This window comes from Poromitra crassiceps, assembly GCF_964638095.1.
Source record: "Poromitra crassiceps genome assembly, chromosome: 23".
Lineage (NCBI taxonomy): Eukaryota > Metazoa > Chordata > Actinopteri > Beryciformes > Melamphaidae > Poromitra > Poromitra crassiceps.
Window position 1 is genome coordinate 17,414,742 of NC_139639.1, and position 25,528 is coordinate 17,440,269.

A 25,528-nucleotide genomic window follows, 5' to 3' on the forward strand; every position below is an offset into this window, starting at 1 on the left:
TCTGATTAGCCCACTCTACCCTGATATATTACCAATCGCCTAAACCCAACCAATCATCACCCCTATGCCTACCCAACCCAGAACCAACCCAATCAGAGGCGGGTAGAGCGCGAGATGCCTTCGCCATCCTGGGGGGGAATCTAGCGTCTGTGGCTGCTGCTAGCTGCCTGCTATCACGCGTATCCCAGCTCAGTCTCCTCCTCATCTAGAACTTTCCTCCTACCCCGGGCTCACTGAACATCTCAGAGAAACCCATGGCAACCGAACGGCAAGTTCACCAACATACATTAACTATATTTTCACGAATTTGATTCAATTCAACTGGTTTAACGGTATCTCTTTCCTTTCGTTTTAGCACTTTCCCCGATAGCTTCATTGACGAAGATCCACAGAAAGCTATTGAGGTAAACATTCGCTCATCTAACGAGTTAGCCAGCTGGCTATTTTTGAGATATATGACAATAAACATCTAATCAACGGCTTCAGGAAGTAATCTGTGTGTGGCGTCAACGTGGGTAACTTAATGTTAACGTTACTGACGTTAGCCCTGATTAGTGATTTTGACACTGCCTAGCTAGCAAAGTTAGCTCAACTAGCTGGCTAGCATCACCTTTCAAGTTGAGCAGCGTATCCTATAATTAGTTAAAATTAACGTTACTGAGTGAGCTAACGTTAGTGTTGTTTTGTTGTAACGTAACGTTACTTCACTTGAAGTGAAAGATACAATATTATTCCACCTGTTTATGTTTTAATGCTGCTTTATGTTAGCATTTTTTTAGGATGGGCACTTGCCACTGACATTACATCATCAGCAACTTAACGTTAGATCCATGTTTAATGTTGTTGCCTTGCAAACGGTTACAGTGCACTTTCCAAACAGCTATCCGTCCACTAATCAACTCTGTTTTATAGAGAGTAATAATACTACTATATGGACACTACTGTTGCAAAAAAAAAGTTAACGTGAACCGTTAAGTTTACTGACCACATGGGCTGGGTATTGTGGGTAATCCCACAAAATATCAGTATTTCACTGTTCATTAGCCAAATAAATGTTCTGAATACCCAAACGATGGCTATACCTGCCAAAGTCATGCAGACCACAGTACCAGCATTTAGCAAGTGCTAATTTCCCAACCCTATAACACTTAGCAAATGCAAAAATGCCCTTGCAATGTAATAATACAGTATTGTCGCTGCCCATGTAACGTTAAGGTCTGTTATTCTAGGAGCTGAATGAGGCCTTGCAAGGAGACTCTGACAACGCAGAGTGGTTCTGCCAGCGTGCCTATGCGCACATACTCCTCAATAACTACAGCTGTAAGTCTACATACATACATACGGTTAGGTCCATATATATTTGGATATTGGGCACAATCTTCATCATTTTGGCTCTGTACACCACAATGGACTTGAAATGAAACAATCAAGATGCGCTGGGTTTCGTCCCTGGTGATGCTGTGCCAGGCCCCCACTGCAACTGTCTTCAGTTCCTGTTTGTTCTTGGGGTTTTGTCTTCAGCAAGTGAAATGCATGCTCAATCAGATTCAGGTCAGGTGATTGACTTGGCCACTGCAGAACTTTCCACTTCTTTGCCTAAAACGCTCTTTGGTTACTTTCGCAGTATGGTTAGGGGCATTGTGCACTGTGAAGCACTGGCATATGTATGGCTGTCAATGGAAATAGAACTGACGTGGGCTTGTATGACTGTCAATGGAACTGGTTCCTTTGTATTTATTGATGGCATGCTTTAGTGCAGTTTTTTTTGCTATTACAATGTGACTGCTGACAACAGCAACAGGATGAATTTGGAAGTATTTCTGCAAATATGATTTGCTCATATTCAGTCAAATGCTTCAGAACTCATTGACTTAACTATGTTGCACAGACAACTATGTTCATCCTTTCCTTTTATTTTTGTATATAAAAGGGAGCAAGTGGGCAATATCTGTCTGCCGTCTGTTTACATTTTTGTCCCACTGATGATGTCACAATGTCTATGACATCAACAGTAATGTCATCAGTGACATCATTATTGACAAAAAAAAATCATCTTATGACATCACTGATGATGTCATAGGCACTCATGATGTCATAGGCATTGTGACATCATCAGTGATGTCATAAGCATTATGACGACATCAGTGGCAGTGATGTCATCAGGGATGCGAAGTTGAGCAATTGTGCGCTGCGCATGCCAATAGAGCAGGCGATTGTGCGCTGCGCATGCCAATAGAGCAGGCGAGGCCAAGCTGCGAGCAGGCCGCGAGCCTAGGGTTTCGGCCCCTAAGGGGCCGATACAGTACATTTACTTGCAGGCAATACATTTCCTGTACAGTACAACATGTTTTGTTAATGCTATTGTCAACTGTGTTTTTTTTTAACTCACCACAATACATAAATTAAGTACTTGTGCTTTCAAATGTCGTAACCCAGAATTACAAATGTGGAACTCGCCTCTACCAACTAGAACAGATCTTGTTGACAGCACCATTGACCTTGTACTTCCATCATGTTCTTTAATACAGTGTGGATGAATGTATATGTGCGTCTTTTCTCTAAGTCCCACATTGTGTATGATCTCCCTCTTCAGGCGCCGTCAATGATGCCAAGAAAGCCCAGCAGCTAAATCCCGGCCTTCCTCTTGCATTCATGCGAACAGGGTGTGTGACAAGAGAATGTGTTGATTGGAAGTTGCTGAGTGATTCTGTATTGTTTGTATATATATATATATAATCATACTGTATATACTGTATCAGATGAGGTCACCTAACCTTTACTCTTCTAAGCTAAGCGGAGCTGATCTCTTAACTGTGTGGGGCCCCCCTCTTTCCCCTGCAGAGTAGCAGAGTACCACCTGAACCAGTATGAGTCAGCACACGCAGCCTTTACTCAGGGACAGCAGCTTGACGGTGAGTACAGCCTGTCCTGGCCTCGGGTACAAACGTTTCATCATCCCACTCCCTAACAACCGCAGTTCACTGCAGAGCTCCTTCCGCTCCACTCTCTCCTTTTCACTAAAAGGCTAATCTAGGTTCAAAAACCTCAATTTAAACCACCAGTTTAAAAACTGTTCTAATGAGCTCCTTTGGTCCTGTCTAGCCTCAGTCACCACTGACACCTCACCTCACCTCTCTCCGAATTCCCTAAGGAAGGAGTAATAACACTTTCTTGGCTCTTTTTTGGTTTCCACAGGTTCTGACCAATTGTTTGAGATCTGGATCAAGCGCTGTGAGGAGATGATGGGGAGTAAGTAGCTAACTCAAACCTCTTATCAAGCTGATATTCCCATTAGCATTAGACCAGTATATGAATCAATCAATCAATATTTATATAGCGCCAAATCACGAGTTATCTCAAATATATCAGTTTGCTGATATTGGCCTTTTATTAATAGTGAGTGATATTGGACATTCAGTGTTGTCCATCAGCGATATGTGGTTTGTTAGGCTATAGATACAGTCGGTCTGTGTGGGGGAACACCCACAAAATGTTGCTTCTGTTTAGGGCCGTGGGCGATTTCCCCCACGTTGACCGTGCGTCTATGCCGAGACATCGGCTGAATGTATGGTTATGTACAGTATATTCTATAATTTGATCAATACTACACTTTTTGAATGATAATGCAATGGTAAGTTTCCACGCAAGTATGCATGAATATAATTTCTTGACATGCATAGTTATCTTTTAAATTGACAACATTGAACATGTGTACCCCGTGGCACAATTTAAAAAAAGCATTGTCTCACGCCGTTCACCACCATTCATATTCCTAGCTCAAAAGAGTTGGAAAATATCGGCATATCGGCAAAAAAAAAAAATCCATTATGGTGCATCCCTGCATGCATGATCCCTCCATGCATCATCGATGTGTTTGTGTGTTTGCGGTCTTGGAGGGTTTAAGCAGGGCTGCTTAGTCCAATAAAAGATGCATGTATGTCATATCTGTGTGTGTGTGTGTGTGTGTGTGTGTGTGTGCGCGCGCGTGTGTGTGTGTGTGTGTGTGTGCGCTCCCGCGCGTGTGCTCCCTGGGCCCTCTGGATCATCTCAAGTAAACAAGCACACGAGTTTTGACAAACACGCTTCACACCCGCGTGCACACACACACTCCCACAAGCATTGTGATTCTTCAGAGTTAACATCACTGATGTTTGAAAGCTCCCCATTGAGACCACCCCCCTTCGTGCGCCTGCTCACAGACGCCATGTACACACACACACACACACACACACGCACGCACACACTACACACACACACAGAGGCATACAGTCTGCGCACCAGGATGTAAATCGCAACTCCCAAAACTTGAAAGCAGCCAGCTTTGCACTTGCTCATGCTCACACTAGGAGTGGTCCTTGTTTCAGTTCAACGCTGGTTATCTTCACTTCTCTTTTATGTGCTGCTGGTGACAGTGTGTTTTACCGCCGTCAACACAGACACACACACACACACACGGCACCTGGTTATCCCCACTCCTGTCTGACGGCCCCACTCGCATCGAAATGCACAAACCCACACAGACACACACACACACACACACACAGACAGGCTTCTTCCCCTAACAGCCCCCCTGCCTTCCCATTTCAAACGCGACCTCATTCTATCGTTGCGGCCTATCATACGGTCTCTCTCTCTCTAATCAAGTCAGTGAATAATGTATGATAGCATGCTGATAAACGGTGATCAGGCTTGCTCGGGCTCACAGGGCTTTTAATGGGCGTGGATGGACCAGTAAACAAGCTGGCTGCTGTTTGTGTCTGTGTGTGTGTGTGTGGGGAGGGGGGGGGGGGTGGGGGGGGGGCAATATGTGTTGTTGTTGAACTCTGTATACAACTGCGCATTCGCGTGAAAGTTGTGTACTTGTTATTACAGCTATTTAATTAATCATCTCATTTCAAAAAGCAGAGCCAGGTTGAACCCGGTCTAAATGAGGTGTTTTGTCACCCTGCCCGCCCCCCACATCACAAATCTTTCTTCTTCTTCTTCTTCTCTCCAGAGAATCAGAACGGCAGCGACAACAGGGTGAGTTTCTCTGCCTGGCCGCCTGGGGGCACTGTTGTCCTCAGCATCGGTAGCTGGCGCCAGCCTTGTGTATGCATGCTACCACTCCGGAGAAGGAGCCCTTACTAAGCTTCTTTGTGTTGTCTTTTTCCCCCCCCCTCCTCTTTGTTCTTCTCCTGTGTCTTCTCTGCGCGCTGCGTGCCTTCCCTCCGCCCATCACCACATCTTCCTCTCTAATTGCGGCGGCGTCTCGGGTGGTGCTGATTGGCCCAGCAGACACCGGCGGCTCCGCCTGTGAAGTAAGTGCACACGTGACGCCTTATTACCTGGAGAGCCCTCCTTTGTGTGCGCTTGCTTTTGAACAGGTTCAAAATTCATGTGAACATACCAGCTGGATGTTTTAAACTAGGCTCCGGTGCTTAGAAGCAGCCTCGCTTTATTTCTAAGGCTATGAGGCTATTAGGCTAATTGACTTTGTATTTGAGATTCTGGGATGCATAATATACAGGGTTCCCACGGGTCATTGAAATCCTTGAAAGTTTGTGAATTTGAAGGGGGAAAAAAATCAAGTTCTTAAAGGTTTGTGAAAATAGACATGGGTCTTTGAAAGTGTTTGTATTTAGGGTAGCTATGTTCCGCTCTCTGCAGAACGTAATGTCTCCCACACCGTCTTTGTGTCCTGTGATGCACCTGCCTCAGTGAAATGGTCACGTGCGTGCATGCAGGTTGCAGATGCAGGACAAACAGCAGCGGCTAGCAAGCGAGAAAGCCAACATTTAGCAATGCCTAGGGTATTGTATATCTTTTTGCTGTGCTGTGTTCGAGAAGGCAAGAGACCACAGAGAGAGTCTACCATCACTAACACAGCAGTTGAGAAGTGTTCACACATTCAAGTCTCTCTTTTTAATTGTCTGTTTTATTATTGTTGTAACAGTAATTAACCTTGATCCATGTCTCAAACAATGTCGTGTTTGGTCCTTGAATTTGGGGAAAATGTCCTTGAAAGTCCTTGAATTTGATGTTGAGGAGGATGGTGTAAGAACCCTGAATATATATATATAGGCTATATATATGCCACTATAAGAGATGGGCAATCATAGTGGAAGAGGCCTTCCCAATTCCCATGTAGCCTGGTAAAAAAAACAACATCCTGATGATAACTTGATGTCACATTCAGTTTCACTCACATCCATTTCAGTGGGCGGGAGGACTTGGCTTGACAGACAAGTCCTTCAGCCACACTCAGCGTCACTCAATCCAAAATCCACACTCAGCGTCACTCAATCCAAAATCCACACTCGGCGTCACTCAATCCAAATCTACTCTGAAGAACGGCGAAAACATCCTCTCCGCCGAGAAACTCCACTGGTGCATGCTCTTGTTCTTGTTTAATTGTTGTTATTGAGTCTATTTCTGCAATAACTGCACTTCATGGCTGTGTTTAACTCTGCAAACGTTAACGTTACAGGTCCTTACACATCAAGAGCGATGCGAATATACAGCACAAAATTGCGATGCGAGTTTTGACCCACCTGTCAATCACAGCCACAGATGTGGACACGTCGGATGCGAATTTCTGAAAAGTCGACCGTGGTTCGAAAAGATAAACGCCGCAATAACGCTCAGCGAAACTTCGCCGTTGGTATGCACGGTTGCATTGACTGAAATAGGTTCGGAAAATATTATTGTCGTGCGAAAAAAACGCTCCCGATGTGTAAGGACCTTACCGCTCGTCGCTTCGGAAGACGCCATTACCATTTCCCCTGATTGGCCGGTTACGTTGTCAGCTACCGCGCAGGTTCCTGATTGGCCCGCTTACATTCTAATTTCTGGAAATTGCCGGGGGCGGAGTCCAGACTGAGCGAAACAGAATGTGAGGTCAAGTGATCAGAATGGTCTTACCAGGCTACTACTAATCCTGTGACTGTCTTTGTCATTAGTCAGTTATTATTCAAACTGCTTAATCAATTCTCTCTCTCTCTCCCTCTCCCTCTGTGTGTGCGCGTGCATTTCTGCAGACACGACTGGTACCAAACAGAATCTCAAGTCATTGTCACAATCATGGCAAAAAACGTACCCAAGGACGGTGTGTGTGTCAGCTTCATGGAGAGAGAGGTACGAACACACGCTTAAAATGAACACACACTTCAAAGTAAAGTATGGAAGAACTCCGGCTTTGTGCGGGATGGAAATAAGGGAGTGGGTGTTTTCTGGAGAGGTGGGATAGCCGTTGGCTCTTTCCTCAGGGTGAACCAGTAGATGGGTCTCACCCACATACGCTCCCCGCGGACCCAACGATGCCTCCAGTGGTGCCTTGTTAACATTGCCCCCAAAGTACAGATCTAAGAACAATTTACCCTCCCCTGATTCTCCAACCTCCTAATTGTCTGTAGATGGAAAGCATAACTGATGTAGGATCAACAGCAGAGCCCTCCAGGGAGAAAACCCTCTCCCTATCTCCGTCTTCTCTTTCCACTTTCCCTCTTCCCCTCTCTCAGAGGGGTAACTGGAGGGCACCCCAGGGAACGGCTTTGTTTTTCCTAATAGAATAACAAACTGAGTTTACCCCCATTTCAAAAGAACTGGTTCACTTGCTTAAAATCACAGCGGCAGTGCGAAGTACAGATAGGTTCATATATCGTTTACTAGCTCTTTATATATAAGAGGAATTAAAGATGAAAGGCAGTGCATCCAATTATTTCCCCCGGTGACTGGATATGCAGCAGTTGTATACCTACAGTCATCGCATGAATTCAATTGGAAATGAATATTAAAGGTTTGGTACTTTTTTCTTCTTATTGCAATAGCCTTAAACTTTGCCTAACTTTCTAAATCCCCGATGATCAGGAGTTCAGGATCTCAATTCTTGGCAAAATCTATAAAGTCCCCTTTAGGTGGTGACGCAGGCCTGGTGGATTTGTAGGCGACGCGTGATAAATGTCAATAGAAACCGTCTCCGAGAATACACTATTAGCGCAATGACATCATATAAGAAAGTACCCAGGTGGGTTAACTCATAAAGTCTACAGCAGGGGGTTTCAAAGTGTGAGACTGTGGGCCTCCCCTCCCCTAGCAGGATATTGCTATTTCACATATTTCATACTACACTAAATGTATAAAAGGTCTATCATAAGGTCTGTCTGAATTGCATCTATTTGTTTCCTACTCTGGGAAATTGGGAGAAACGGCAAAATTCCCCAAAACTGAATCTCTGAACTATTTCCTTAAAAAAAATCACACACATTTAGGGTATTCGATGTGATCTCCTTTTGATAACGAATGTAATATTTTTTCACTTCCATTCACTGAGCCTTCCCCGAAACTGTTTGGAGCCCCCCTGGGGAGGCCCGCCTCCCACGTTGAAAACCTCTGGTCTACAGCAAGCAACTAGCGCTTTCCTGTCCAAGGGGCAGCGTCTGACAAGTGACGAGTTTAGAAGGAGTGTGAGGAACTGGGCCACAGCCGAGGCCGCGTCCCTCAGTACAGCCTCCGCCCCCCGCCCTCATACCCACCCTCACCCAGTTCCCAGTGAGTGACAGACAGGCTGTTAGCAGCTGTCTGAGCCCTCCTTCATCACTGGTCACTCTCTGGCTGAAGGGGACAGCAGCAGGAATCTCCTTGCCATCACACCAGCCAGATGATTATTCACATGGACATGCCGACAGCTAGCAACCCTCCCCCCCCCTCTCTCCTAAATCTTCTTTGTCTTCTACGTCCTGTGTTAGAAGTGCTGCACAGTTCCCATATATGTGTGTGATTCCTTAGTGGCTAAGTGTTGATCTGGATGGAGCCCGTAGGATGTCCGTGACTGAAGCCATGTAGGAATGTGTCTTTGTGGGGTAACTGTCTGTCGTCTGTCTCCAGCTGTCCGCCACAATGCGACTGGCGTCGGGGGAGGACTGCGGCCTCCACCTCCACCTCCTCCACTCCATCGTCCCCCAACAGAGCACCTTCAAGGTCCTCGCCACCAAGGTACCACGCACGCCCCAGACATTCAGTCGACCATTCACTCAGGCAGTCACCTTTTTTTGGGGGCAAAAACAGCTGTTGAATATGAACTATGAACTAGAGCCACATTGACCAAAATGACTCAAACAAAATGTGATATAAGCCACTTTCAGACATGAACTCTGGACTATGTCTGTTGAATCAGGTCAGGACATTCCCGGAGTGACCCTTTCACACAAGAGGCACTGTTTTCACACATGAGGAAATCCTCCTCAGTGTAGAGAATGGAGAGTGTGGGGCGGAGGAATCGCAGTTTATACGAGACAGACTTGTAATTAAAATTTTCAATGTAGACTACATTGGAGAGATTTCAGAAAGCAATTCCCCACTCCACGAGGAAACCTTCAACGCATTATTCAGACGATAGGGTTAGAAAACGTGGACTTGCGATGTGCCAAAAAGTGTTTACACTCAAAAGTCGACCGCCAAATAGCGGTCACGGTAACGTTGGAGAAGGCTATTTTGTAAGAGGCATTCAAGGCATATCTGACCTGTTTTCAATTTATTTCACCCCACAAAAGTTATCTCTCAAATATAGACGGTTTTGACTCGACAACATAAACATTCTAAGTTGCCCCCAGCTTACTTGCTAATCACTCAATGATTTTGGTCAATAATGATGTAACTGATGATGTCATAGACATTGTGACATCATCAGTGGGACAAAAATAGAAACAGACAAACCGAGCCCACTTGCTCCCTTTTTATGATGATGATGATGATTTTTCTCCACAGCAAGTCCAACTTTAGCGGAAAGCTGTTTACCACTTTACAACTTTTATGAACCGAAAAACATTAACAAACCAACAAGGAATACATTTTTAGGTCATGGAGGCACTCCGAATAAGTTATGGGAAAGTTTAAAAAAATGTTTTACATGTGGGCCACAGAAGGAAAGCTGTATGCAGTGTTGCTGCTCTAGTAGTTAGTCTCTACATTAAAGAAGCAGACTGTAAAGCATGCCATCAACCATTTCTGTCACTATAAATAAAATGTGTAACGTTAATCATCACAGTATAGAAGTGCAGATAGCAGTGCTGTTGATGCTTAGATGACATGCCACTTACTGATTGATGGCATTTGGGTGTTTATTGTCTTTTATAAATTTAACTGAACATTAAAGAACATTAAGTTATTTTAGTTAATTATTTTTTATTTTTTTAAGAAGAATGTGCCCAATGTCAGTTTACAATAAAGCAAGCAATAAAGAAAACCTTGGCGAGTTTTTCCGCAGGAAAAGTTACCACACGGAGATTAAGATCTTAATCTCTTCAATAGTGTGAAGCCGTATAAAGCAGGCTGTCACTAACTGTAATGCCTTAATGCTGTTAAAGCTTACTGTAGCTGGAGTAGGAATGGGAAAATCCAGTCTGACTCCATACAGAGAGGCTCACCGGGTTCATCTCTGCAGCTAACGGGAGATTCACACACACGCACAAATCCTCACTCCTACACACACAGCAGGCGCGCGCACACACACAAACACACACACACACACACACACGTATTAGGGCCGTACCCACTGAGAGTTCCTCAGCACTGTTTTTACGGTGATTATGGGTCTAATGAGTAGGAAGGGCACTTTTTAGTATAGACTAATTAGTGTATATTAAGAGTATGTGGGCTAATGAGTGTTGGCTGAGTGTGTGCTGGCTCAGGGTTTAGGTCTGTCAGGTACCAGGACTGGCTGTGGAGGGAGACAGAGGCTGGGGGAATTTGGCAGGAGAGAGGCAAAACATTTATATTTATTTGTGGAGGAGGAGGGGGGTGGTTGGTTTCATCTTTAAGGAAACTTGACAAGGATAGCTGGATATTGTAGATTTTTTTTTGGGGGGGGGGGTACTGATCTGCTACTCATGACCAACAATGTTAGAATGTTCAACTTCAGTTCAACTTTCTGCACTTAAATCTTTTGTAAATAAATGTTTGATCAGACAAATCTGCTTTCTCCTCACAGCCAGTCGCGATCAGTGTTGTATTCAGCTTTAGGATGAGGTTATACTGACTTAATAACAGAAGACTGCAGCTGTCAGGGTAATGCAATGTGGAAAGGACCCAACTCAGACACAGGCGGCAGCGGCCGTCTGACTGTTCCTGACGCTGTTGGGATGTGAAGGTGGGACGACGCGCTGTCTTGTTACTACAAGCTGGCTCCAGATGGTAGCTAAGCTAACGCCTATTTGGATAACATTAGCGTAGTCTCATGTAGTCTCTCCCCAGACCCAAATATTATGTTGAATCGCTGCGCTCTGCATACTACATAAATGAGTCTGTGCCACTTCACAGCCCTCAGCTGCTGTTTTGAGGCGGGACAATTGAATGACTGACAGGTCGTAGCACCAATGAGAGAGAGGTCGTAGCACCAATTAGAGAGTGGTTCATTTTCAAAAGGCAACAGAGTCAGGTTGGGTGGGCGTGCCTGATCGCTATAGTCGTTACCGATTGGTGGGGTTCAGGATTCCGAACCGACCAATCACTGGCCAGGATTTCGACAGCAGTTTGGAGCTAGAAGCGTCCCAGACCCAGAGAGAGATCTGCAGCATGCAGATATGTAGTGTATCAGCGTAAGAACTCTCATGGGTCTGGCGTTGAGACTAAAATTCCTTTCACACCAGGGGCTTTTTTCCCCCCGTGCGATTAATTTGCATCTCAATAATATTTTTCGAACCTATGTCCAGTCAATGCAACCGTGCATAGTACCAACAGTGAAGGTTCGCTGAGCAATATTGCGGCGTTTATTTTTTCGAACCAAGAACGATTCTTCAGAAATTTGCTTCCGACATGTACACATAATGTTGCTGTGATTGACAGGTGGGTCAAAATTCGCCTCACAATTCCGCGCTGTATATTGGCGTGGCTCTTGGTGTGTTAACGGCCTTGTAGCCGGACCTTTCCCCACACCGTTCCTCTTCACTTTAACTCTGCGTTAACTAAGACAGTGCTAACTAACAAAGTGCTGACGCAACACCGTCGTGATATTTTAAGCGCCCTTAGCCCCTGCTACTGACATTAGCCTCCTCTTCTCTCTCCCTCGGGATCCTGTTTAGCCCTGGCTGCTATTGCTGAGGAGGAGGTGGATGACCTTTCCAGTGCTATTGGATCCACGAACATCTCCCCCCAGGCATCCTTAGCTCGCCTACATCCCATTACAGCTTAGAACAGCCGGATCAATTCGTTCGCTGGTAAACTAGTAGTCATTACCTCATTGACTACGTGTTACACAGAGGTGGTAAACGGATAATAAATAATGTCCTGAGGAGGACAGAGGCAAACAGCTGACTGCAAGGAAAAGTAAAATGGTTGAAGTGCTTTCATTGACTCAAGGTGTGAAAGCAAATCCATCTGGGATCATATAAAAGGTACATGATCGTAGATGCGATCGCATAGTGGTACCAGGGTTACAATAAGAAAAAAAAAGGCCGTTTGGGACAGTGGATGTGTTGTGTAGCCTGACGTCCGTGTTGTAGAAGTCATGTTCAGCGGCCACGTTGTGCTGGTAGAGTAGAGGTTGACCTGCGCAGAGAAACTGTTTCTGTTCACATCAGCAGTTTAGAAGCAGAGACCTGCCAGCCTCTCCATCTAAAGCCTCCACGTTCCACAGCGAGGAAAAAAGTAATGGCCCCCCCCTCTAGACACACACACACACACACACACACACACAAACAAACAGTGGTAATTTACACACACACACACACACACACACACACACACACACACACAAACAAACAGTGGTCATTTACACACACACACACACACTCTCTCTCACTCACTTTTCCATGGCAACAGCAGACACTGCATACCAGAGGTGCACGTGGGTTGCAGCTTAAACAAGGGCTCAGTCTTGGAGAGACCGGGGGTGGAGAGACAGCCTGAGATGGACAGTCTCTCTCTCACTCTCTCTCTCTCTCGTTATCTCTCTCTAGCTGCCTCTTCTTCCTCAGTTACCCTCTTTGTCTTTTCTGCTTTCTCAATCGCTCCCTTGCTCTGCCCACGTACACCTACTTCTAAGATAACACACACACACACACTCCCACAAGAGCTCAGTCATTTAAGAGAGAGAGAGAGAGAGGAGCCGGAGAGGAGAGCCCAGCCCCCCTCCTCTCCCACAAAGCCCTGACTGTTCCCTGGTCCACTGGGCTCCATGGGTATACATGGCCCTTAGACACACACACACACACACACACACACACACACACACACACACACAGACCCCACCGAGTTCCAGACACCATAGCAGCTCGGCCCTCCTGTTCATCTCTACAGGCGAACGCGTACGCGAAAAGACCCCGACAGACCGGCCGCTTTTCTCACAGCTCGTTCCGATTTCTTTCTCGTTTGGTTTTTCCCCAAGCCAACGAGCTGCTGGGAGGGGCAAACATTCAAATCAACAACGGCATCATCAGCCAATCATGTTTGTCCAGATTGGCATGCATTCCTAATGAGCGTTAAAAAAAGGGAAAAAAAAGTCAGCGCCCTCAGAGTGTGTGTGTGTGTGTCTGTCTCTGTAACAGGCTGCCCTGCACCCAGGCTCCACAGTGTTTACGCCTCATCTCCTCGATGTCTTTAAAGGCAACTTAGCAGGGGGAGACTAAGCCGGCCATGGCCGTGAGCGCGCACACACACACACACACACACACACACACACACACACACACACACACACACACACACACACACACACAGAGGCTCAACACTATAATCTTTCAACACACTTGTGCCATTTACAGTACACATATTTGTATTTGCTGTGTGTGCCATCCCTAGCACATTATCGTCAGTGCGACCTCCTCCTGTCCTACGCCACGACAGACATTCCCGACCCCAGGGGTCACTGCGACAACGGGGAGCCAATTACACCCCCAGTGTGTTTGATCAGAACAGACGGCTCGACGCGCGCACACACGTAGACTACTACGCACGCACTCGTGCACACGCACGTGCACGCAATCCTGAATACACACTCGCGTGTTCATTCGCTTCCAAACTCATCTCCTTTCAGCAAATAACTAAAGCGCCGTCTCCCCTCTTTTAATTTGCATGCCTGTCAACGTCTGACAATGTTTATATTTATTTCATTTATGCGTCTGTTTAGCCGAGTTTGTTTTGAAATCTTCGGGGATCTGGAAAACGAGGGAGAAGAAACGCTGGGCGAGGAGTGGCGGCGGGGAGGAGGGGGGTGGTGGCGGCGGCTACAAACACATGTGACAAGCGACACGGGACCCCAGTCCCCCTCTCTAAATTGTGTGCGTCTGTGTGTGTGGGTGTCTCTGTGTGTGTGTGTGTGTGTGTGTGTGTACTAGTATTAGTAGCAGTATTGTATAGTCCACTCCAGCCCCTGGGGTGGGTGGTGGCCCCTGTATGTGGCTCTGCTCTGCTCTGTCACTCTGCTCTGCTCTGTCACATCCTTTTATGACCCGTCGCCTCGCCTGTCACACACACGGAAATGCACACAGACACACAGACACAGACACACACACGGAAACGCACACAGAGACACACACGGAAATGCACACAGAGACACACACATGGAAACGCACACAGAGACACACACATGGAAACGCACACAGAGACACACACACACGCGGAAACGCACACAGACACACACACGGAAACGCACACAGACACACACACGGAAACGCACACAGAGACGAGACACACATGGGGCGCCCGGCCTGCCATGTCGCTTAAAAGCTGGGAGACACAGATGTGGCAGCAGATTAATGTTGTATGGTCCGGGAGCACGCATATACACACACGCGTGTGTGCACACGTACACACACACACACACACACAGAGCATGGGCACGAGGTCTGCATCAGTTATCGCTACATAAACACATTCACAAAGCGCAGCACCAACAACACCGACGCACGGGCTGAAATGAACACCCGCCAAGCGCCAAATGCCAGCACAATCGGTAAGGGTCACCTGCCACACTGGCTGCTCACTTTAAGGCGATAACATTTGAAAGCCTCGCTTGCCTCGGGTGGCATGTGCCTTTGTCTTTCCTGTTTTCCTGTTCTCACATTTTGTCCCTGCTGGCCACCGTACACGCTCTGCTGATTATGAACAAATCAAAGGAAAACAATGGCTCTCTATCAAGCAGGCTGTCAGTTGGCTGCTCTACACAAAGCGGTAGCATCAAACTTATGCGCACATTTCGGCCATTTTCTGCGCTGGCCGGATATGGTAACTGGCCTAGAGTCCCTTGAGGATTATTATGATCAAAATGTGAAACTAAATTCCTCGCTTTGACTGTTCGTGTGTGTGCTTGTGCTTGTGCTTGTGCTTTGTGTGTGTGTGTGTGTGTGTGTGTGTGTGTGTGTGTGTGTGTGTGTGTGTGCTTGTGTGTTTGGGCGGGAAGAGGTGGTAGCGTATGCTTCAGCACATAATTTGAATTCTGCTACATTTCATGTTGAATTACAAACTTGATCCATCTTCTAACAGCACCTGATCCTGGACACCAAATAAGTGTGAAAACAGGTGTGGTCACATTTTCTCTGAAGAATTAATATTATTTCTTGGACCAGTAAAAAGTATTTTTCTCTGCATTTATTTAGTTACTAATTTATTTTTTGAGTTTGTTGCAGGTGAGCCTAACCATGCGTTCACACCAAGGCAAAATTCGCCAAAGTTGAAAGATTTCAACTCAAGTGAACTGGCGATAGACCCTTTTCATGGGGACCATTTTGTGTCGAAAAGGCAGAATAAACACAGGTGCAAGCAAAACACTAATGAGGATTTCCAAATTCTAATCATGGAAGTTTGAAACCCTCATTAGTGTTTTGCTTGCAGCTGTGTTTACCTTGCCTTTTTGACACAAAATGGCCCCCGTGAGAAGGGTCTATTAGGCGGAAATCGCGTCATTCGCGCTGCTCAAATTTGCGTTACTCGCCTCATGCACACCACTTGAGGCGAAATCACGAATCTCCTCGCACGTTTGCATTAACTTAAAATATGTAATCTCGTCGCACGAATTTGTGAAAATCGCCCCCGTGTGAACGCCCAGTAAAAGTAAATTTTCAACCACTGACACGCGATTTAGCTCGCCGGCTCGCGCTAATGTAGCTAGGTAGCAGCCATCTTACTTCCTCCGTAATCTGCCCCTTTGGCTCGTTCATTCCTCGCCTCGCCTCTTCTGTCCTGACACCCTCATAAATGAACCACCTCATCATCGCCCAGCAGAGCACAAATGTTCTTTAATTGCACTGACATAATGGGCGCTGTGTCTCTGGCGTGCTCACACACACACACACACACACACACACACACACACACATCGGCCATATGAAGCACACCTTGTTACTGTGGTGGGTAGGGGGCACTGCAGCTTGCGTGCCTCGCTGGCATGTGCCCTGTCAATGCGGTTCAGCGTTAAGAGGCTGTGTCCATGTCCTCTCTCTCCCCCCGCGCTGTTTTCTCTCTTTCTCCTGGTGTCATAATTTGGATGGGATGCCACTGTGTGGAGTTAGGATCTCTCTCTCTCTCCCCCCCCCGCCCTCCCTCTCTCCCTCTCACCCTTTCTCTCTCTCTCTCTCTCTCTCCATCTCTCTGCACTGGCCCTCTGGCTGACAGACATCTCGTTAGTGCAGTATGTCTGTCAGTGAGGTTTGAGATTGAGCTGTGCCCCCGCATATCCCTGATGTCTCTCTCTCTCACACACACACACACACACACACCCCACGCACGCGCACACACACACACACACACACACACAGTTGCAGGCTGAGCGGATGACGGCTCCGAACAGACCGCGGCTTCCTCTGGCCCCCAATAATGATGTGATGCCCTGTACGTCTCAGATGTCAGTCTGTAATGGGAGTGTTATTTTTGTCCCGTGCAACAAAGAATAGCGTTTTGTTAAATGTTGCCATGTCTCTTGTTCCCTCTCTCTCTCTCTGTCTGTCTCTCTCTCTCTCTCTCTCTGTCTCTCTCTCTCTGTCTGTCTGTCTCTCTCTCTCTCTCTGTCTGTCTGTCTGTCTGTCTCTCTCTCTCTCTGTCTGTCTGTCTCTCTCTCTCTCTGTCTGTCTCTCTCTCTCTCTCTGTCTGTCTCTCTCTCTCTCTCTGTCTGTCTGTCTCTCTCTCTCTCTGTCTGTCTGTCTCTCTCTGTCTGTCTCTCTCTCTCTCTCCGTCTGTCTCTCTCTCTCTCTCTCTCTCCGCACTGCCCTCCATCAGGTGGAGATTAAGATGATGAAGACGGAAGCCATCAGGTGGGAGGCGCTGGAGGGCGAAGGACAGGAGTCCAACATCAAACACTTCACTCCCAGTCAGTGCACCTCCTCCTCGCCGTTTCTACACCTCCCTCAACTTTCTCTTTGTGTCTCTTATCTCTCTCTGTCTCTGTATCTCTCTCTCTCTCTCTCTCTCTCCGTCAGCCTCCTCTCATCTCTCTCTGCGCAGATCAATATAGGCTCCCGTGTTCATTTGTTCTGCGCTAAAAACCAGAGTGGGCAGTCAAGGCCCGCTTCAGTCTTTCATTAGTTTGACAGCGAAGGTGGGCAGGCAAGAGAGAGGTGTGACAGCACAGTATTATGAGTCACGAGGCCAGCCCACACGTTCCCATTACGCTCGGCATTAATCACTTACGTAAAGGGTGCCTTGTGTTTTTTGGAGGGGGTGTCGGTTTTAAAATGTACGTGGGCAGTGGAGCCGTCCTCCCCAGGCAACCCAATCACGCTCGCTCGTGAAATACCCGAAATAACATTTACGTGGTCATTTTCATCACCTAGCTTAGATTTTCATACTAACATTAACGTGAACACAAACACTAGGCTAATGCTAATGATACTAACACTGACAGTACTAACACTGACACTACCATTAATTGTAATACATTTACAGTAATAATACTAATGGTAATACGCTAATGTCAATACTACAACTAATACAACACTAACCGGGCGAGTAATTGAATTGAGAGAGAGGGGAAGATCGATTGTGGTTCAGGTTAAAAGCAACGTAATGTTAGCGGAAGCGTTAGAATGCAAACATGGTGGCACGACCGAGGAAAAAATTTAATAAAATGGAACAACGGATAAGGACATGGCCAGGCTCTGCTGGGATCCGCTAGCTACAGGCGCACCCAGCTAGCTACAGGCCCACCCAGGGGAGTCAGTGGCCGACTGTCAACTTTAACCACATTTGTTTTCACCACCTTCACTCTCCCAAATTAACAATGTAGAGCAGTGAAACACACACACACTCAGACTCACACACACACACACACACACACACACACACACACACTCAGACTCACACACACACACACTCAGACTCACACGTCGCAGCTTGAAATGATCCCAAACTTTGGGCGCTTTCTGTTGTTTTCTCTGGCCTGTCTCTTCTCTTCGCCCCTCACTGTTTTCTCTCTTTCGCCATTTTGCAATCGGCACCGTCTTCTTCACGTCACTTGTGCACAGCGTGAGCGCGGTGTGCGACAGTAATAATAATCATCCATGCAAAACAGTGAGCTGTATATATAATAGTTAGATGGATTGAGCTGTATATATAATAATAGTTAGATGGATTCAACAAAACTTCGATGCACAGAGTTGCATCGATCAATTTTTTGTAATTGAGTTACTCGAGGAATCATTTCAGCCTTACTGTGGAGAGAACAAAAGTTGATCTCTCACTCTCTCTGTGGAGTCTTGATGTGTGATGCTGCATGATTCTCAGTCTTAACAGAATCCTAAAATGTAATGTAATGTGTCTTTAGACAAATTGTTGTTAAATGTGAGATTGTGTCAGACTAATGTATGGCAGGCAATAAAGCATGGCCTCTTGTGACTTGTAGCTGAATTGAAACTATAAGCGCAACCGATTGGCCTTGGAAAAACCCTGCTTCCCTTCCCAACAGACGAGTACCCGTCGTCATCCCACTACACCCGCAACTGGGACAAGGTGGTGGGGGACATCAGCGAGGAGGAGAAGAAGGAGAAGCTGGAGGGAGACGCGGCGCTCAACAAGCTCTTCCAGCAGATCTACACCGACGGCTCTGACGAGGTCAAGCGAGCCATGAACAAGTCCTTTGTGAGTCTGCACTGCGAACACAGCCATCACACTTCATCCACACTTTAGCCATCGCAGTACCACAACATACAGTTTCTCCCTCGATCTTTTCTCCATTCAATGTTTTTCATCGTGGGGGTGGGGGGGGAGACTCACACCGAGCAACATTATTTTTCATTTGCGCATGCATAATCAAGACATAAGTAGAAGAACTCTCTACACATGCAACTTGGAATGATGTAGCGGTAATGGATTCCTCATTTGAGATTAATGAACTTCAGTCAGAGTCAAAGTGTGATCGAGGGGTAAGGACGTATCATCGCAAGTTCACAACTATATGTGTATCAGCCTGATGAATGGGGAAATTATGATTATGATGTCATTCTCATAATAATACACTGTTGGATTTGCTTTGAATGCCAGCACTAAAGAAAATAGCATTTCGAACACACAGCCTTAAACTTTGATATTGTTTTTGCATGAATGGAAACTTGTCATTCCTGTATTCAGTTTAAACTAGGCAGAGCAGAAGACTGTTAGAATGAAACGGCATATTTGGGAATCCGTGTTTTGAATGTTTCAGTTGTGTAAATTTACAAAAAATAATAATAACATTAAAAATAATGAATTTACGTTATCCAGAATTGGTAAAAAAAAACCTTCTAGTACAAGTAGTGACTGTTTTAATCAGAATTTAACTCATGTGCTACAGTCAACATCTACATATACATACATATACTAGGGCTGTCGATCAATTAAAATATTTAATTGCGATTAATCGCATGATTGTCCATAGTTAATCGTGATTAATCGCAAATTAATCGCACAATTTTTGTATCTGTTCAAAATCTACCTTAAACCGAGGTACCTTAAACCTGGGAGCTTTGTGCAAACATGCACTATTGTATTAATATGGGTAGTAGCTATTATCATTAGTATGGGTAAGTATTTGGCCATTGGTATTGTTATTATTGCTACTAGTTACTGGGAATACACATCTCTCAGGCTGCACTGTGTGAAGTTAACCGTATCCTCTACATCTCTCGAGCCACAGTGTGTGCAGACAGGAGCAGCTGCGTGCCAGCTCCCCCCCCCCCCCCCTCTCTTTCTCTCTCCCTCTCTCTCGGTCTCACTCTCCCGCTCTCCGTCGGTCTCTCTCTGGTCTGATCGCCCTCCCTCTCTCTTTCTCACTGTCTGTCTCGCTCGCTCGCTTTCCCTGCCTCTCTCTCTCCCTCTCTGTCTCCATCCCCCCCCCCCCCCCGCTCTCCGTCTCTCTCTGCCACGGTCTGATCGTACTGACGCGCTCCCTCTCTCTCTCGCACCCAAAATGCGGGACATCTTCTCAATTTGAAGCTGAACTTGCCATTATACCCATTTTCTTCCTCCTTTTCTGTTCACGGAGGTTTGTTTCTGCTTGCTATCAACGTTACTGCTTCCTGATTTCCCAAACTATGGGGCGGACCAAGGATCAAACATCACAGAAAGTGCATGCGTTAATCGCGCGTCAAAAAAAATAGTGGCGTTAAAAGGAATTTGCGTTAACGTGTTATTATCGCGTTAACTTTGACAGCCCTAACATATATATATAGACAATATGTTGTGTAACTGTACTAATGAAATGAACTGTTCCACTCTGGTGATGTCTCACCCGGCGTCTCTGCTCCCTGTGCAGACGGAGTCAGGTGGTACGGTCCTGAGCACCAACTGGAAAGACGTGGGCAAGAGAAAAGTGGACGTGAGCCCACCCGACGATGCCGAGTTCAAGAAGTACTGAACACCTCCATCTCTCTCTCTCTCTCTCTCTCTGTGTTTTCTGACCTTATCTCCCTCCATCCTTTTCCATCTCCCCTCCAAAGGAAGTCGCCCCCCCTTTGCGCCGCAGCAAAGGTGTGACGGTGTCACCCGTCCCCAGTGCCGGGCGCGGCGGTCCCACCCTCTTAGCACTAGTAGGCCAAACCACCGACGGGCGGCTCTCCTCCCATATCGTATGACCAGAGGACGTCAAGTCATTTGAATCATCTGTTGAACGGATTGGTTGATATCACCCGATCTTTAAGAGTGATCGGTTCAAAAGGGAACGAAGCTCTGAGCTGAAGTCCGGCCGAGAGACGCCGGCCGAAAGTGCTCCGATTCAACTTGCCGATCTGGTTTCAGATGGTCGTCGTTCTTGTTTTCTCCACTCTCTCCCTCCACCGCCCTTCCTATTCAGGAGCCGCTTACGATGTCCCTTTCTCACCACTTGTATAAAAATGTAAAGCTGTTGAAAATAGGAACCATATAAGATTACTACGAATGTTTCGGGGCTCCTTTTTTTCTTCTTCTTCCTGTACACTCGATAAGAAGTCGACAGAAATGTGAACTGACCTGTCCGGAGTCTTTGTGACCTCAGTGTGATTCAAGCTTCAATGTAAATAAAATATTTGTCGTTTGGCTCACAAACCTTGTCTGCGTTTTATGATTTGTTGTTTCGAGAAGCCGCTTTGGACATGTCAAGAACTCAAGTTGGTGGAATACTCTAGGGAGGGGTCCATCGCATGATAAAAAAAAACCACCAATATATGATTATGGGTTGGGACGTTGTGTTGCTGATACCACTCCGGTCCATTCAGATGTGTTTGACCGCTTGAGGATATGGTTTTTACCCATCACGGCTCAATCGGGATCAAGTCGGAGAGCCGGAGAGTTATTTGGCCAGGAGTGGAGAATCTAGGAGAAGGTAGAGAAGGTGTTTTACAGTAGGAGATCTGGGGAAGCGGGCTCTCCTCCTGTTCTTCACCCGCATGTGTGCCCTTGCTGTAGCTGTGAGGAGGCACGACCGCATTAATATGGAATCAGCTTCCTAACCGCATCCTGGAGCCTCTCGCACCCGGTTAAGTGTTAAATTCATCACACATCGTTTCATCTCTCGTGACGATCAAACGCCCATTTGTGGCTGCCGATGGAGCTTCCCAGTCACCACATAACTAACTCTCTCTCTCCATCTCTCTCTCTCTCACACAATCCTCCACCACCCTCCCTGACACACGCACACACACTACCCCCCTCACACCCCCCCCCCCCCGCCTGAAGCAGCTCCATAACTTCAAAAGGAGCTAAGCGCTTTGCATCGTGGGTAAGATCTGAGAGCGTGACGGCTACAGAATGTTTAGTCTCATTAAAGAGTTCTAGAGCTGCAGCTCTTCACTTTAAAGAACTCTTGGAACTTCTCTCTGCTCATCTCTTTGCAGCCACTACCAGATGTGACACGTTTCAAAACCGAAAAGTGTCTTAAGAGCTTGTGAAGGAGTGGAGTGGGGTGTCCCAGAATTGAGTGGAGATTAACTCGATAATCTGGTGCAAGATGTATTTATAAATAAGACATAAAGACATGGTCAATAATGGAGAAAAGGGGTGGTGGTTCAACGTTTACTTAAAAAAGGTTTATTCATTGACATTGCACTTAAATTGCTTCTTCAGATGAAAGTACACTCATTTGAAAGGAGCTTCCAAGACAAAAGCAGGCAGTACATTCAGTTGTTTTTCATGTGTGTGAGCTACTTAGGAGGAGAATGGGGGAGGATAAGAGTTGAAACAGAGAAGCCAAAAATGTCTCACTAGCATGATGAAAAGTTAAACACACACCAGCCTCCTCCGCCTGCGCCAGCTAACGTTACTGCTACTCTGCCGTTGGAATACTTTGCGCCCTATACATTTATTTACATCAGAAAGCAAAGAATAGGAAAGTAAAGGGACTTTCAGGATTACCAGCTCTATAAATACAAGTTTACATACGACCACTGCTTTTCATATAGACAGATGGCTGGTGTGATGCACCTTTGAATTCTATATGTTAATGATTGGAAACTTGATTGGTTTGAGACATTCATACGTTTCATAAACTCGATATAATTTATTTTCCATCTCGTGATATAGTATGTTGTTGTGTAGTTCAGTAAGGTCTCAAAGTATAGGTATGTTTTTTTTTTTAATTAGACAAGCTATACAGTGTGTAGGCACAGTATGAAGTGTAGCATACCTTTACATGTGATATCGTGTGTGGCCTAGATTCTGCACATCATGCATTTATAATGTGCAATGCTGAACATGCTTTTTCTGATGTTGTTCATTTTGATCACTGTCTCGACGCCGCCCCGCTCTACACTACGCTCAGACCAACAGGTAGGAAGCCGACGTCTCCCTCTCTTCATCTTGTCCCCTGGACTCTACCATTTCCGGGGGGGGGGGGGGTTTACAGGATCCCCAGGATGCGTCCCACCCACCAGCGGCAGGGCATGATGACCCTGCAGGCCACCCTGCAGCCGCGGTAGTGGTAGGGCCACGGGTGGTAGCCTCCCAGCGGCTCGCAGATCCTCTGGCACTGGGTGTAGCCGCGGCGACACTCGATGCAGCACACGCCCTGGTGGTCCAGCATGGGGTCAAAGGTCATGGTGCCCTCCGAGCCCTCGCCCTCGAGACCCCTCTGAGAGAGATGGAGAGAGAGAGAGAGAAGACAGCAGTCAGAGCACGCAGGCGTTCCTTTTCTTTTTGGGTTTACAGTGTTTTGCATGGCGTTCCGCACTGTGATGTTTTGGTGGAGCTTCAGTGGCGGAGAGAGCTCGTTTCAAACCAATTAAAAATGGATTTCCGACAGGCGGCATGGGGAGGAGGGGATGTTGTCAGATGTGGGTTTTTGTTGTCAAATATTTTCTTTTTCAACGCGTACGGCTCGTACTGCTTGCTATTTCCCCCCCTCTGAGGCTGTCAAGAGTGTGATGCGGGGGTTGGGGGATGCTTCATTCTCTTGGGGGGTAGGAAGAGAGAGGGATCAGGCAAGTGGGGCCCAACATAAGGGACGAGGAAGGGTGTGTGTGTATGTGGGGGGGGGGGGGGGGGGGGGGTGAGGGAGATGTGTGTGTGTATGGGAGTCTGTGTGTGCGCAGCAGGGCAAGGGGCACGGCGGAGCGGGGGGGGGGGGAGGTCTTGAGTGGAATTATTCACATGGCCTCAATGGCTGAAAGGAGAGCTTTAGACGGGCTATTCTAAAGGGCTTCGTCAGACCAGACAGCCACACATACAAACACACACAAAACACACACACACACCCAACGCACACTGAGATTCGCAGTGACAGTCCTCGGCCCCTCTGCCGCGACCCGGGCATCTGCTGCCGCTCACACAGCTGTGTGAGACCCTCCCCGGCCAAAAGTGTCGCCGGGCAGCGCCGCGATCCGAGCGGACAGCTGTGAATCCTCTAGTGCAGTGGTTCAGCAGAATCAGCACCCCCTTTCCCTGATTTCTGAATCCATGTACCCCCTTTACCTGACTAAAACATTTTTTTGCTTTAACTGCAATATGATGCAATGATAACACGCCTTTGAAGAATATAACATTACAAAATAAGAAATGGAGTGCAAGAGTTGCAATTAGTGCCTCCTGTCCTGAGCAGATATATTTTAAACTTTCATTTATTTCCATTCCCCCTCTCTCTCAACTACCCCCTGTACCTGTCCCCTCCACGAACCCCTGTTTGGGAAGCACTGCTCTAGTGCGATGCGGGCGGGCGGAACACAGGACAGGAATAACATGTCACTGTCAGCGAGTGTGTGTGTGTGTGTGACCCACTTGGTACGGGTTCTCCGGGTTGAATTCTGCCTCGACGTCCTCTTCCTCATTGACCCCGGGTGCCTGGCGCCGCTGGCGGGTGGCGGCCCTCCTCTTCCTCTGTCCGCCTGCACTCATGACATCATAGCCTCAGTACACATGACATCATCGTCTCAGTACACATGACATCATAGCCTCAGTACACATGACATCATAGTCTCAGTACACATGGCATCATAGCCTCAGTACACATGGCATCACATGACAGATGACACCATAGTCTCAGTACACATGACATCATAGTCTCAGCACGTGCCGCGCTGTTTTCTCCTGTGACTTTCTTTTTGAAGTCCTCAGATGAAGCGTTGCAAAATCTGTACCTGCCTCCCCCTTTCTTGGATGAAGCAGCATTGCCTACTCCAAAATTGTTTACTTGGAAACAGCACTCATCTGAAAACTTCAAAAGGCCCTGTACTGCCATAATGAGAGAGAAAAAAACACCTGAGACCACCAGACATATCCTCTGTCAGTGCTGTAAGGTGTTTGTTACTCTATAATAAAATAACATTTGCACACCTGACAATTTCAGTAATGGGTGCTGGGAGAAAAATTTACATAAATATATTTAGATCCCACACACCATCTACTTGCAAATCTCAAGATGACAGTATCTGCTTAATGATGGCTGTTTTGTGTGGAGGTTTAAACTTTAAAGAGTTCCAAACCCCACCCAAATCTGTGGTGAAGTCTGACATCTCGCTGCTATTGGCTAGTAGTCTTTGTGCCAGGTGATGTCACCACCTCTTGTATAGAAGGTGACGTCACCTGGCACAAAGACCAGCCAATAGCAGTTCAGTACCCTACTTTTCACCATTTGGGTTTGGACTTCAGTTACTCTAAACTTGATCTCGTATATTAATGGATCTTT

At 46.7% G+C, this 25,528-nt stretch overlaps 2 protein-coding genes across 2 annotated transcripts in view; one reads left to right on the forward strand and one right to left on the reverse strand.

Moving 5' to 3' along the window:
* Positions 1-152: 152 nt before the first annotated feature.
* Positions 153-21,446, forward strand: sugt1 (SGT1 homolog, MIS12 kinetochore complex assembly cochaperone). The gene is made up of 13 exons (XM_083659440.1): positions 153-268; positions 356-404; positions 1,230-1,320; positions 2,594-2,663; positions 2,842-2,912; positions 3,196-3,249; positions 4,997-5,022; positions 5,278-5,300; positions 7,020-7,116; positions 8,866-8,973; positions 17,185-17,275; positions 18,869-19,041; positions 20,693-21,446. Exons 1-13 carry the CDS (start codon positions 255-257, stop codon positions 20,792-20,794), a joined length of 969 nt encoding a protein of 322 aa, XP_083515566.1. The 5' UTR covers positions 153-254; the 3' UTR covers positions 20,795-21,446.
* A 1,455-nt stretch (positions 21,447-22,901) lies between these two features.
* LOC310797131 (leukocyte cell-derived chemotaxin 1-like) overlaps positions 22,902-25,528 on the reverse strand; it is an 11,661-nt gene continuing 9,034 nt past the window's right edge. Inside the window, exons 6-7 of the mRNA XM_083659442.1 lie at positions 24,622-24,728; positions 22,902-23,479 (exon numbers count right to left, since the gene is read on the reverse strand). Of these exons, the coding sequence (XP_083515568.1) occupies positions 23,249-23,479; positions 24,622-24,728 (338 nt within the window). The 3' untranslated portion in view covers positions 22,902-23,248. The remainder of the gene's footprint in view (positions 23,480-24,621; positions 24,729-25,528) is intronic.